Source organism: Rhinopithecus bieti, unplaced genomic scaffold (assembly GCF_001698545.2).
Source record: "Rhinopithecus bieti isolate Rb0 unplaced genomic scaffold, ASM169854v2 scaffold_1428, whole genome shotgun sequence".
Classification (NCBI taxonomy): Eukaryota; Metazoa; Chordata; class Mammalia; order Primates; family Cercopithecidae; genus Rhinopithecus; species Rhinopithecus bieti.
The window spans coordinates 833,520-848,254 of NW_016803608.1; the positions used below are offsets into that span (position 1 = coordinate 833,520).

The 14,735-nt window shown below is 33.3% G+C and overlaps 1 protein-coding gene across 1 annotated transcript in view; it reads left to right on the forward strand.

The window, feature by feature from the left end:
• Positions 1-14,735, forward strand: part of RASA1 (RAS p21 protein activator 1) — a 137,169-nt gene that overhangs the window by 73,034 nt on the left and 49,400 nt on the right. Inside the window, 3 exon segments of the mRNA XM_017890582.1 lie at positions 2,940-2,971; positions 8,362-8,414; positions 11,489-11,639. Of these exon segments, the coding sequence (XP_017746071.1) occupies positions 2,940-2,971; positions 8,362-8,414; positions 11,489-11,639 (236 nt within the window).

Consider the following 14,735-nt stretch of genomic DNA (forward strand, 5'->3'; position numbering starts at 1 on the left):
GCTAGTTTTTTGTATTTTTAGTAAAGACGGGGTTTCCCCGTGTTAGCCGGAATGGTCTCGATCTCCTGACCTCGTGATCTGCCCGTCTCGGCCTCCCAAAGTGCTGGGATTACAGGCTTGAGCCACTGCGCCCGGCCTTTTTTTTTTTTTTTTTTTTTTAAATAGAGACGGGGTTTTACCATGTTGGCCAGGCTGATCTCAAATGCCTGACCTCAAGTGTTCCACCCGCCTTAGCCTCTCAAAGTGCTGGGATAACAGGCATGAGCCACCGTGCCCGGCCTATTTGTGCTTATTTTTATTCTTTTTTTATTTTGCCCCCTTTTTCTTCCTCATAAGTGAAGTTATATCAGGCTGATCATGGAATCTCAACTGGTTACACATGTTTGGTTTTAGATTCTTTATCTTTCAAATATATGTATAATTTTCCAGTAAACTTGGAAGATTTCATTTATATTATACATATATTATCACATGGTTCTACATTTTGAATCTCATCCTTGTTTTTGTTTCCATCATATAATACGTTATCATATGGTATCAATTACCAGGTGCATTTTTAATAACAGGTCAGCATTCGAACAGCTTTTATATTTCAGAGATAATACTCAGTATCAAATATACATTATAACTTTGGAATTCTCCTTTTCCTTTTGGATTTTTCTAGTGAGATGGAGTGGCTTTCTGTTGTCTTTTACAGCCCTCAAAGCTACTGTTTTTAAATTACACCACAGACCTGATAATATGCTGAAGATTATTGCTCCTGGAAGACTGCAGTGGAGAATATTTTTTTTTTTCCTATTAATTCTCTTACGTGCCTATTCTGGCAACCAAATCTTGATCCATAGAAGTAAAACATACTGAGTAGAGGTGGAAAAAGTTGAGGAAATGGTGTGATACATTCCATACTCATAGTCATATAGTTATTTAGTGAAAGAGCTAGGATTAGGACTCCTAATTCCTAGATTAGTATTCTGTATTCTACAGTAAAAGAGATATTTATTCCATATAGGCAAACGGTATTCATACTGAAGCATCTTACTATCTGTGATAGTTTTCCTATAAAATGTGTTTGTTACAACTCTTAGTTTGGGTTTCCCTCTCCCTGCTGTACCACCATCTTCCCAATTCTGATTACTTAAAGGAATTGCACTATAGTTGAACTTTTCTTGAGCTCTTGGAATTCTGGATCAAATTTAACAAGATAAACTTTAATATTAAAGAAAAGTGAAAATTACTCAATGTATACAGAAAAATAATAATAACAACCCAAACCAGAATAAGGAGACATGACCTCACATCAATACAAGGGATCAAGGAAAAAGTTAGCAACTCAGTATGAGTGAATAATGTGATGTGGTTGCTAAAAATGAATATAGTAAGTAACATTATAAATTAATAGTGGAATAATTCCACATCAGTTATAAACACTTTTCACTCCAATATGTAGAATGACTTTCATGATGGGCTTTATTAGAGTGCAGTGAATTCCCTGTAGATTGAAAAACCATTTGGACATTGTCTAGTTTGTGAAGATGTTTCAGGCATTCAGTTAGTGGTTACATTTAAGGAATTTCTCCTTCTAAAATTCTAATTACTGTTCCCCAAACACATTTATACTTTTATGTATTAACTCTAGAATGTATGCTCTCTGAGGGGAGGAATTTTTTATCTCTGATTCACTGATGTATTACCATTGCCTAGAATAGTGTCTGGCATCAGTAGGCATTTGGTAAATGTTTGTTGAGTAAATGAATGTTTCTGTGCTTATAGTTTCCCCTCTTCCTTGACATTCCTGCCCTGATAGATTGCCTTGTAAAATTTGATTCATCTTTATCAGCTCAGTTTGTATGTCACCCGTTGTTTCACAGAGGATTTATGCCTTTCTGGAGTCTCTTAGGCAAAATTGTTTCCTTCTGTATTTCCATAGCACCTTGTTAATTTTGCATTCTATTCCACTGTCTAAAATTAATTTAGTGTAAACCTCTTCTACAAGAGATTAACTCCTTTTGCGCAGTGATACACACATAATGCTATTCATTTTTACAGTTTTTTGTTTGTTTGTTTGTTTGTTTTTTTAGCCTACCTCTTGGATATAGTAGCATTCAGTGAGTGTTTGATTTTAGTTTGATTAGGTATTTAATGAGTGAGGACCAAATTGTGAGAAGTAAATCCACATGTAGTTAGACCATTTTTCTCCATAATAGTGGAATGAGTAACACTATTGTATCTTAAATCAGAGGAATATAGAATAAAATAAAGTTCAAAACATGATAAAAGGGGGATGTCTTTTATATTCAAAGTAAAAGTTGATGTTGCTTTTTATGGGCTCAGAATGTTTTACTGAAGAGGTAGCATTTGAGATAGTTCCTTCGTAGATTGGTTAGGTATTTATCTAACAGGTAGAAAGCAAAAAGTGGAAAGTACATTCTAAGAACAAAAAGAACAAGCTACAGTGGTGGGAGATTGGCAAATAGGAAATTATGTGTGACCATGGTATAGGAACCAAAAATCAATTGGTAGTATGAGACAGGAAATGTGGACTTGAGGCCTATGGTAAAGGACTTCAGTTGCAGAATGAGAAATTTGTAGACAGTAGAGAGGTGTTTGTTTTTTGTTTGGTTTTTCTTAGTGTAGGGCAAAGCTGCTGTTGAAACTGATGTATCCAGATTAGAGTGTTGTAGTAGGACATAATTATATTAGTTGGGCTGTTGTACTAGTTTAGTTTAAGAAAAGTGGGTAAGAGGGCCTGAGTTAGGGTAATGGCAACAAGAAAAGATTAAGAGAGGTGTGGAAAGATAGTTATTGAACAGAAACATCTTTTTTTGTATACACATAAGGATAGTGTGGGGATATGTTTGAAGATATGATTTCTGTGAATTTTAATAAAAGTAGATTAACAGTTAATTACATAAAATACTGTCTTAATGTCTTCCCTTTAGGGCCGGGAAGAAGATCCACATGAAGGAAAAATGTGAGTTGGTGTTAATTATTAAAAATGAAAAAAATATATATCTATATTTTAAATTTACTAATTGGAAAACTTTGGCCAAAACATCTTTTAAAAGTTTTGGACTGACTTAACTTTTAATTTGGCTCAGGGAACTGATTTCTAAATATTTTCTTAAGGATCTAGTGATAAAGTATTATTTTAAAATAAAAGGTAGCTGATAACTAAATACAACTCTTTTATCACCACACTAAAGACTTTCAATAAACATTACATTTATAACATTATGAATGTCACAATTCGGCACATTTTAAAATTATTCATAGTATTTCTTGGTTATTCATAGTCCTTCTTGTTTTATAGCCACATCTTTATCCCCCCAAAATAATGGTTCTTCACAATTTTAATAAGATTCTGCAAGGTCTTTTTTTTTCATAATCTTCAAACTGATTTTATGTATATGTAAGTTTTCTTTTAAAGATCTGAACCATTAATCCCAGTTCTCTCTTACTCACATTTTAATAGACTATTCATCTTCTAATATCTTTTCAGTACATTTTTTTCTTGTCTTTCAGCATTTATGGATGGAACTTGAGGCTTGCCTCAAGTGTTTGCTTTTTTTCTGTTTTCTAACCATTAGAATATGAAAACATTCAACTGACTACTCCATTTGAAGTCACCTTATTTAGTGCTTGACCCTTCTGTAAGTGGCATATGTAAGATATATTCTGAGTTCATTTTTATTGTTTCTTGTAGCTACAAAATAGACTCCATTAGTGAGACTATACCCTGCTGTTTGTATTAGTTTGAAGTCTCCTCTACCTATATCAGGAGTTTCAAATTATTTTTTGTTACTTTTTCTTTCTTTCTTTTTTTTTTGGAGACAGAGTCTTGCTCTGTCGCCCAGGCTGGAGTGCAATGGCACGATCTCTGCTCACTGCAACTCCTACCTCCTGGATTCAAACGATTCTCTGCCTCAGCCTCATGAGTTAGCTAGGACCACAGGTGCACACCACCACTGTAGGCTGATTATTGTACCTTTAGTAGAGATGGGGTTTTGCCATGTTGGCCAGGCTTGTCTTGAACTCCTGACCTCAAGTAATCTACCAGCCTCAGCCTCCCAAAGTGCTGAAATTACAGGCATGAACCACTATGTCCAGCTAGGAGTTGCAAATTCTAATTAATGCTTGGAAGAATCAGACAGACAGTGTAAGCAAGTGAAGCGGGTCAAGTATATATATTCCCAGTTTTCTTTAGACACAATAATCTTTTCTTATTTTCCCTCTTTGCTAGAGATCAAGGTACATGGAACTATGTCCGTACTATCAAAAAAAACCCACTGTAAGCTTGGTAGTAAATGGCAACTGATATTCACTCATGGTATTAGGGAAAACTGTGGGAAGTAGAAAACGAGAAAGTGTTTGCCTATTGTAAGGTAATCACTGTTTAGTTGTCTAGTTGATACGTGTAGGAATGTGAGCCTAGTGTTGTTAAATCCTTCTGATTTTCAAAAAAGACCATAAATCTAGGTGGTTTTTTTTTTGATAGTAGCAATGGAATTTTAAATTTAAAAATGTAGGTTAAATGCCAATAAACACGTAAAGCTACATCAGTTTTCTCATAGTATAAAATATAAATCCCACTTTCACTTGGAAGTCTTTTTTTATCTGATAACATTGTCATTCTTCTATTTTTCTTAACTTACGTAATTTCTTATTTGGTATTTAGCATAACGTAAATTTGCATTGTTGGTTTATTTTATGTGTATGTTCGTTTCCTTTAATTTCCTAACATAGGGACTGTGGCTGTGAGGCAGTACTTCAAATTCTTTAAAGTGTCCTCAGTAACATCCACAAGTAACCTTTGAGATTAAATAGATGGTGTAACTTTGGTTGAGTTTCTTTCCAGCTCCCTATTCACATGATACAGACACCAAGTCCTGATGATTTTTATCTCCTAAAGTATTTCTTAAATGTTTACCACCTTCTCAAATCTTAAAACTACATTCTAGCTCAGGCCTTTTTAAATCTCCTGCCAGGATTTGATATAGCAGTAACCTCCAAGTTGATCTCCCTTGACTCTTTAGCCTCATCAAATCCTTTTATCCAGTAGCTGGAATACTCTACCTAGATTGTATCACATTTTCACTTAAAATCCTTAATTGCCAGCAGGTATGTGAAAAAAATGCTCACCATTCTTTACTAATCATCAGATAAATGCAAATCAAAACTACAATGAGATTTCATTTCACCCCGGTTATAATGGCTTTTATCTAAGAGATAGGCTGTAATAAATGCTGGTGAGGATGTGGACAAAAGGGAACCCTTGTACCCTGTTGGTGGGAATGTAAATGAGTGCAGTTACTATAGAGCACAGCACATAAGTTCTTCAAAAAATTAAAAATAAAGTTACCATGTGATCCAGCAGTCCCACTGCTGGGTATATATCCAAAAGAAAGGAAATCAGTATATCAAAGAGACAGCTGCACTCCTGTGTTTCAGCACCATTCACAATAGCCGAGATGTTTAATCAACCTAAGTGTTCAACGGTGGATGAATGGATAAAGAAAATACAGTACATGCATACAATGGAATACTATTCAGTCATAAACAAGAATGAAATCCTGTCATTCACAACATGAATGGAACTGGAAAATACCATGTTAAGGGAAATAAACCAGGCACAGAAAGACAAATACCATGTGTTCTTACTCATGTGGGAGCAAAATATTAGAAAATTGAACTCAGGGAGATAGATAGTAGAATGATGGTTACCATAGGGTGGGAAGGGTAGCAGGGAAGGGGCATACAATATGGCTGACTAATGAGTACAAAAATACACCTAGATAGAATGAATAAAATCTAGTATTTGGTAGCACTACAGGGTGCTACCAAATAATTTACTGAATATTTTAAAATAGCTAAAAGAGTGGAATTTGAATATGCCTAATACAAAGAAATGATTATATGTACTTGAGGTGATGGATACCCCAGTTATCCTGACTTGATCATTAAACATTATATGCTTGTATCAAAACATCACTGGTACCCCATAAAAATATACAAAATAGTTGTATACATTACCCATAAAAACAGAAAAAATACAAATTAAAAAATTGAATCTTACACTGATTCTCCATCTTTTTACCTTAGCAGAGCCTAAAAAATGATCTGTTATCTGGTTATTTTGTCCTTTACTACTCCTAGCACTTATCATCTCTAGTTTCCTAGTCTCCAGCATGTAGGTCTTCAAATGCATAATACTTTTTTCTTTATTGTTTTAGAGATAGGTTCTTGCCATTGCCCAAGCCAGAGTGTAGTAGTGCTATCATAGTTCACCTCAAACTCCTGGGCTCAAGTGCTCCTCCTGCCTGAGCCTCCTGGTTAGCTGAAACTACAGGTGTGTACCACCACACCTGGCAAATGTTGTAATTTTTTTGTTTTTTTTGTAGAGATCAGGTCTTACTATGCTGCCCAGACTGGTCTCAAACTCCTGACCTCAAGTGATCCTCCCACCTTGGCCTTCCAAAGTGTTGGGATTACAGGTGTGAGCCATTGCTCCTAGCTATTTTTCTTTATACCTTTGCTCAAGCTGCTTCCTAGGCCAGAATTCTTTCATTCATACTTAGCTCATTTATCACTTCCCTCTAGAAAATCTTCCTTTATTTTCTTCTCTACACACTCAACAGAATTGGTACCCTTCTCTGTTATTCCCAGAATGCCTTTGGCAGTGCCTGTCACTGTGCTTATTATATTTTCTACATAGTTTATAGTTTCTGTAGTTAGATAGGGTCTATGTTGCCCAGGCTGGTGTTGGACTCTTGGGATCAAGAGATCCTCCTGCCTTGGCCTCCAAAAGTACTGGGATTACAGGATTATGAGCCACCATACCTGGCCTAAGAGTGGGAACTTCATAAGAGCAGGGACTCATCTTTTTATCACTGTTGGAAAACATGTGGTTGAAATATATAAATTTTATATGGGAATAAACGTCTGAAGAATGAAACTAAAATTCTTTAGAAAGTGATATTGCCACTTTGGCTTCAGACTGTATGCTTATGCTAAATAATCTTGTTCATCTGTAAACCCTGTCATTTTTTTACCCTTTTCTTTTTGAATTTTTTTTCAAACTGTAGAAGTAGAGGATTAGTCTTGGAGGTCAGGTCATCTAGTTGACTCTCCTCCAGAATATAAAAATCTTGCTCTAGCATTGTAGTAAGTGGTCATTTAGCCTATACTTGAATGCAATATAGAACCTCACTATTTGTAGTCTGAACTGTTTTAGTTGTTGTATTCTTGCTTTATATTATTCAAAATTTACACAGGGAGCACCAGGAGATCTGAATTAGTGAGTTAATGCTTGGAATGGTGTTAAAGAAAAGTTTACCTTTTCATTCATGTGAAAATGTAAAAATTCAGTTATATTTTCATACTTCACCAGTAATAATTGTATGGATCATTTAAAACAATGTGAACGACCTCTAAACCTGTCACACTGGACTTTTGAGCATTTACATATTTTAGTCTTATGTTTACTTTCCAGCTTGCTCTTTATTATTAAAAATACTTGTAGACCCTAAGAAGATCCAACAAAGTAGTAAATAGTTGATTGGGAATTGTCAGCCTGGCATTAAGATGTGTTAATCAGCAAGATAGATAATAAGCCTTTAATTAAATAAGAGGTGATTTTATGTACTTTGATGACTAGTAATTAACTTTCTAAATTAGATATATAATTTTATTTGTAGGTAACCTTTAAATACTTAGGTTATTATATGCTCTATATCTTGACTGTGATGTCATTTATAATAATTTCTAAAGGCTTAATTTAAGAATACAGAATATAAAATACATAGCAACCTAGTTTGATAGGTTTTTAGCTCAAATAGAGTTGGGAACACTAAGTACTTCTTTCAGTTCTTGATGGTAGTATCCACTCATTCTTATCACCTAATCTTATATTCCGACTTTCAGCAACGTAAGAGTCAACATCTTGATTTTATTTGAAGAGAGAATTTATCAGATGTTACAGGAAAATTCAGAAATGAATTCATTAATTTTTTTCAGGGAAATTCTGGAATAGGTTGTATCTGAACTACTCCTCCCCTTACCCCACAAAAGAAAAAAAAAAGACCTACAACAGTTTGTTATTATCAGGATTAAAAATTATTGCCATTTTGTATTGGTAATGAAAATTGTAGTTTATATTTGATAGTTCCTAGTTTTACTACATTTTGTTGAAATTAAATATAATTATGTATATAAAATGTATTAAAATGTAATAATGAGATGATCTGATTAATTGCATTTATTTTATTATATCACTGAATTAAACTTACTATATTGGTTGTTTAATTTTGATCATATGATGATAACAAAAAGGACTTTATATATCTAATTTATTCTCTTTTTAAGATGGTTCCATGGGAAGATTTCCAAACAGGAAGCTTATAATTTACTAATGACAGGTACTTATTCACTTGCTTTTCTAATGTCTGTTTAAAGATAATAAAAAAGTGAACAAACCATTTATCATGTGTTTTGCCTTTAGCATTCAGTTAGTGTTTATGCATGTTACAATTTCGTGTCCAGTGCTAAGAACCTGGTGTTTTTATTTATATTTTAAACATACATGTATTATAAAATTTAGTAAAGTGTGTTTTTCTTTTACCCCAGGCCCCTGTCCACTTCCTCAGAAGTAACACTAGGTGATAGTTTTTTTTTTCCATATGTTTCTAGAAGTTTTCTGTGTCTCTGTGAATCTCTCTTTCTCACCCCTGCACCTACACAGACAGGAACATTCAACACACTTTTTTCATGTTAGATACATATTGGGAGATGATTTTGTATCTGCAGATAAAATTTTCATTACTCTTTTATGGATTTAAACTTTTCTTTTTTTTTTTTTTTTTTTTTTTTGAGACGGAGTCTTGCTCTGTCTCCCAGGCTGGAGTGCAGTGGCCGGATCTCAGCTCACTGCAAGCTCCTCCTCCCGGGTTTACGCCATTCTCTCGCCTCAGCCTCCCAAGTAGCTGGGACTACAGGCGCCCGCCACATCCCCCGGCTAAGTTTTTGTATTTCTTTAGTAGAGACGGGGTTTCACCGTGTTAGCCAGGATGGTCTTGATCTCCTGACCTCGTGATCCGCCCGTCTCGGCCTCCCAAAGTGCTGGGATTACAGGCTAATTAACTGGTCTTCAGAAGAAGGATATTATATTGTTTTTATTATTTTGCTGTTCAGCTATAAAAGACATTCTTGTATTTATCTTTGTATACTTGGTGGAATTATATGATTGAGCTTTATTTAATATGTATTCATTTTAACATTTCCCAAAACTCTTGTGCTTATAAATACAAAGTAAAAATTGACTTGTAATGTGGTTTTAACCATCCTGTCATTTATTCCTACTAAATATCTAAAGCTGAATTAATTTAAATACCAAGCATTTCTTCAGCAAACCACATCTTATAAAGATTTCAGACAAGTTTGAGCTTTAGTATGTAATTTAAAAGTTTTAGTTCTTCAAAAATGTTGACTGTTCAATAGTTTCTGTGAAATATTGAATGAAATAGATTCTTGTGATAACACTAGTTATTAAAGAGGTAATCTGAATTGTTTTAATCCATAAAGCATTGCATTTTAAAGTAATAATTTATTCTTTTGAAAGATTTGAGATAGTTTTTGAAGTACTCAATTTTATTGTGAAGATGTACGTTAAGTAGGTTCAAAAAATGAAAAAGATCATGATAATGCTATATGATAGTAATAGAGAAGAAATTTTAAACCAAAATGACATTCTATCAGCTATTTCAGTATGGAACCAAAAATATGTAGTTTAGTGAATTTATTGAATTTTGGATATGTTTCTTTTTTGGAACTTGCACCATCAAGTACTTGAGGTACTTTTGTTTTAAGGCATGCAAGGTTGAAAAGGAGCTAAACTTAATTTCCTTACATTAGTTTGCATTTTCTTTGTGTCATGTCCTCTTTTGAGGATCTGGTGGGATTTTCTCTCCTAAGAAGTACAAATAAGGACTTGCATGCATAATTTTGCATGAAATTCCTATCATATTCTAGAAGAAATTTAGAGAGTGTCTTGGATTCTTGTCACTAAAATTTGTTGTATCAACTTAGAAACACTTTCATTTTAGCCCACGTTACACAATTTCTGTAATTTTTATGTTTACTTATATATTAAGCCTTGAAGATTCAGTTTTTTAAGGAGATTTATTTTTTTCTTTTTACTGAACACGAAGTTACTTGATAATATGTGCCTTGACTGGATGATTGGAACTATTGTAATTTGCCCCCAAACTTTATATCTTATAATCTAAGCATTCATTGTGTTTTCCTAAACACAATCAAGTCCTGATCTTTACTGGATCATTTGGACATAAATGGAGAAAAGGCAGAGCATCTTAGTAGTATGAGTCACTGCCAATCAAAGATATCAGAAATACTTCTCTAAAATTAATATGATATATTTAACATATGATAATTTGCTTCTATAATTCCTTTCAGGAGCATATCTATTGAATAAAATATAGTGTATGTGTATTGAATTTGACAATGTATATACATGTTTCAGTTGTTTTGAATCTACCTTTGTGAAAAGCTTTTGGTTCTATTTTATTACAGTCATTACTTTTTAATTTTTTTTTAAGAGGCAGGATCTTGCTGTGTTGTCCAGGCTGGTATTAAACTCCTGGGCTCAAGTGATCCTCCTGAATAGCTAGGATTATATGCATATATCACTGTGCCTGGCACAGTCATTACTGTTTAATGATTAATTGAAAACACTGATAAAGCACAGAGTATTCTTAAGCAAAACTGGTCTTCACTTTTTAGAATCTTCTTATTACAAGGATTTACAAACAGAATTTAGCATTTTTAGCCAGTATTCCCTAACTGTGCTTAGGTTCCTTCCAAATTATGACAGTTGTAGATATTACTGATCAGAAGTTACTGCTGCAAAATTTCTGCTTTCTATTTTTATGTATTAAAGCTGGTAAGAAGGCCGGGCGTGGTGGCTCAAGCCTGTAATCCCAGCACTTTGGGAGGCCGAGACGGGTGGATCACGAGGTCAGGAGATTGAGACCATCCTGGCTAACACGGTGAAACCCCGTCTCTACTAAAAAATACAAAAAATTAGCCGGGCGAGATGGCGGGCGCCTGTAGTCCCAGCTACTCGGGAGGCTGAGGCAGGAGAATGGCATAAACCCGGGAGGCGGAGCTTGCAGTGAGCCGAGATCGCGCCACTGCACTCCAGCCTGGGTGACAGAGCGAGACTCCGTCTCAAAATAAAATAAAATAAAATAAAAATAAAGCTGGTAAGATACAACAGAGAGATAGCAGACAAGCAACATGGATGGTTGTGAATCATAAACCAGAAAATTTGAAAGAAATTGTCCTTAAATAAAACAAGTTCCTGGTGAAAATTTACATATGTTTATGACTTTGAATGCACTTGTAAGAATACTACTTAACATCTTTTCTTTTTTATTTGATAATTAGGGAAAAACTAACAGCTTAATTTTTACAGTTGGTCAAGTCTGCAGTTTTCTTGTGAGACCCTCAGATAATACTCCTGGTGATTATTCACTTTATTTCCGGACCAATGAAAATATTCAGCGATTTAAAATATGTCCAACGCCAAACAATCAGTTTATGATGGGAGGCCGGTATTATAACAGGTAAATCATAATTTTTTAGTTATCTTTTGCTTTTGGCAAAATAGTTGAAACCCCGATAATACAGTATTCAGTATTATATAAATTATATAAAATTATATAAAAGTTTCTAACTTCTAAAAATTATAAGACCTTCAATATAATTTCACAGTGGTTATGCCGAAGAATTCTTTAGACAGTGTCAAATATGAATACAAATTAGTAACTTATACTTTCCTTCCAAAATAATTTTGTGATTTTAAAATTAGACGTAAGCTATTTGCAGCAGATTTACTAAATCCATGTATTATCTGTAGGAGGAGCAAAATATCTAAGGACAATAAAATATATCAACATTATTTTATCAGTGAGATACTTTAGTAGGAAAAAAAAAAGTTTCTAAAGGTACCTGAGACTTATTATACAGATGTTATGTAATTGAGTTGTTCTCAAGTTGACATTTCTTATCTGTGATTGTTGGTTTTTACTTCTCACTTTCAAAGTAAACTCATTGTTTGTCCCAAAACTCAGAATGAATTATAGTTACTTGATTAGGAAAATAAGTTAATAGAAGAAACCATATGACAGAATGTCAGCAATTTTTCTGTCAAATAGAAAATAATAATTTGTGATTGTAAAGGTTTTCCTATACCTAATAACTCTAGAGTAGCATTGTTTTCCTATTTCAGGGGCTAGCATAATTTTGTTCTAAAATGCTTATATTTGCCTGGTTTAACCCCTCTGCCACAGCAGTGTTCTCTATCCAAATTATAATTTATCAAACTAGACACTTGAGTGAATAGAGATTCTGTAACTTGTTTATCTGAAAAAAACAAAAACAAGTTCTTCTAGTTGCTTGCTAGAAGCTCAGTTGACTGTTAAAAGACATCAGATGTAAGATGTGAGTGAGTCTAGGCAGCTGTACCCCTTTGCCTACCTCATATACAGGTTGCTTGAGTACTTTCTGCATAACAATCTGAGTTCTAGATGTCTTCACTGAAAATACAGCTAGCTGCAATTTGAGCTCTTTAAGAATGTAATTTTTCCCCATTCCAGTTTTCTAGAGATTTAGAACATACAAAATAATTCATTGAAAACATATCGTCTTCTTAAATAAATGTCCATATTGAGATCCTTTTTAAAGATAAAATAATTTACATGAATTTTTTTTTTGAAGTTCGTCTTGTTACTAACTCAAACTTCCTTATGATACATCGTACAAAACTGGAAATTCTTCGTACGTACTGGAGGCAGTCAGTAAAACATGTAAAGGTGGTCGCTTTTTGTTGCTAAAAACCATGATGGAACATGAAGAAAGAAGTATTTTAAGTAGATTTCTGTCCAAATTATTACAATATTATGTTTTCAAAATAAGGATTTTTTTAAAAGTTAAANTGACCATTCCCCCAGAACTTTTTTATACTTCCCTGTGAATTTGTTTATAAATTCATCTTATTGTTTCTATATTTAATATTAAACTTTTTTAAAAAGCCCCAAATTATGTGAATCAGGTGTGTGAAAATGAAGGATTTTGTAATTGTTTTGGAAATATATACTTCATTTCAGCATTAATGTTAGTAATGTCAGAAATAATTCCTAGGAAGATAAATCTTTGTGCTTATTGTTTATTGTTAGATATAAACATATAAAGTAAGATTTTTCAATAAATCTAACACAACCATACTCTGCTGTCCCATCTCCCCATTAACTATACACGAGACCTTGATAAAGAGGGATAGTAGTTATGTCTTTCATTTAGAAACTAAGACATAACTTTAATGTTCCTATATTCAGAGTTTTTTTAAAAAAAAGCAGAAGAGGCATTTAATAGCAAATTTAATTCAGCAGCCATTTATTGACTTAACTACTTCGTGAAATATACTGTACAAATCCTGTGTAAACACATTAAAAAAAAAGATACAGTTTCTTCATTATTAGTGCTCAGGTTTATTAGAAAAGACAGTGTGGTATGCAGACTGTGATAAATTCAGGGGATATATAAACTCTCATCAGTAGATGAGAGTTCAGTGGGGGGTGAGAAGGAAGACAATAGATTTTGGCTAGACCTTGATGAGACAATATTAACATCTATCTAGACTTCAAGAAGAGTGCACATGGTTTTATGTGCTAAGTGCATTACAAAAATTAAAGTACAGAACATAGTGTCTCTAGAAGCTCACATTTATTTCAAAAGTAAGTTTACATTGAATATGTTTTAGTTTTCTGAGATGTAAATCTGTCTTATTTCATGGCTGGAACTTATATGAATGTCTAGAATATTCTGGTTTGTTGTATCTCCCCTGACGGTTTATTTTGGTGTTTCTGGGTAGAATATGAATGGAAGAGTAATTTTTAAAAAAACTCTAAGTCTAGCTCATTGGTAAAAACCTATCTGATTGGTTGCCACACACTTTTAAATTTGCTCGTGGACAATCTAAACTGTACTTCCCAATGGTTTACTCTTCTCTCAGTTTATGGAAAACAATTACATTGTAACATTGAGGTGCTACAGTGGATTGATTGTATTTTACAGTTACTGAGCCCAAAAACCTTTGATGTTTACTTATTTTCATAGATTTGATGCTTATTGCTTTAAAACACATAGTCATCTCCTTAGTGGAATCTAGCTATCTTCAAATATATTTCCTGATTTTCGTTTTTCTTTTAATAATTTTGGATTTATATGGTATTAGATTTTTTCTTAAAAACATAAAACTTTGCTTGTTCTTTTAATAATGCTTTTATTTATCTCATTTTCACCACACTCTTCTGTGGCTTGTGTTAAATGCTGCTTCTGTAAAGTTCATTCATACTACTAGTTAACTTGTCAGGTCTTTTTGTTTTGTTTTTTAACATTACTTATATTTGGTTTAAATTAACTTTGTAGTATAGGGAAGATAACATACTTGAAGATACATACACACACATAGATTCTAATTATATATATATAGTAGGTTAAACAAAATCTGTCTGGAGAAGTGTTTCCTAAGTGGCTCAAAAGTTCCCATTTGTCCACTATATTAAAGGAAGGTTTAAAATTCCAAGATTTATATATTTAGGACAATAAAATGATCTGACTGATTATAGAGAAACAACTTTATATTTTAAAAAAATGTGGTT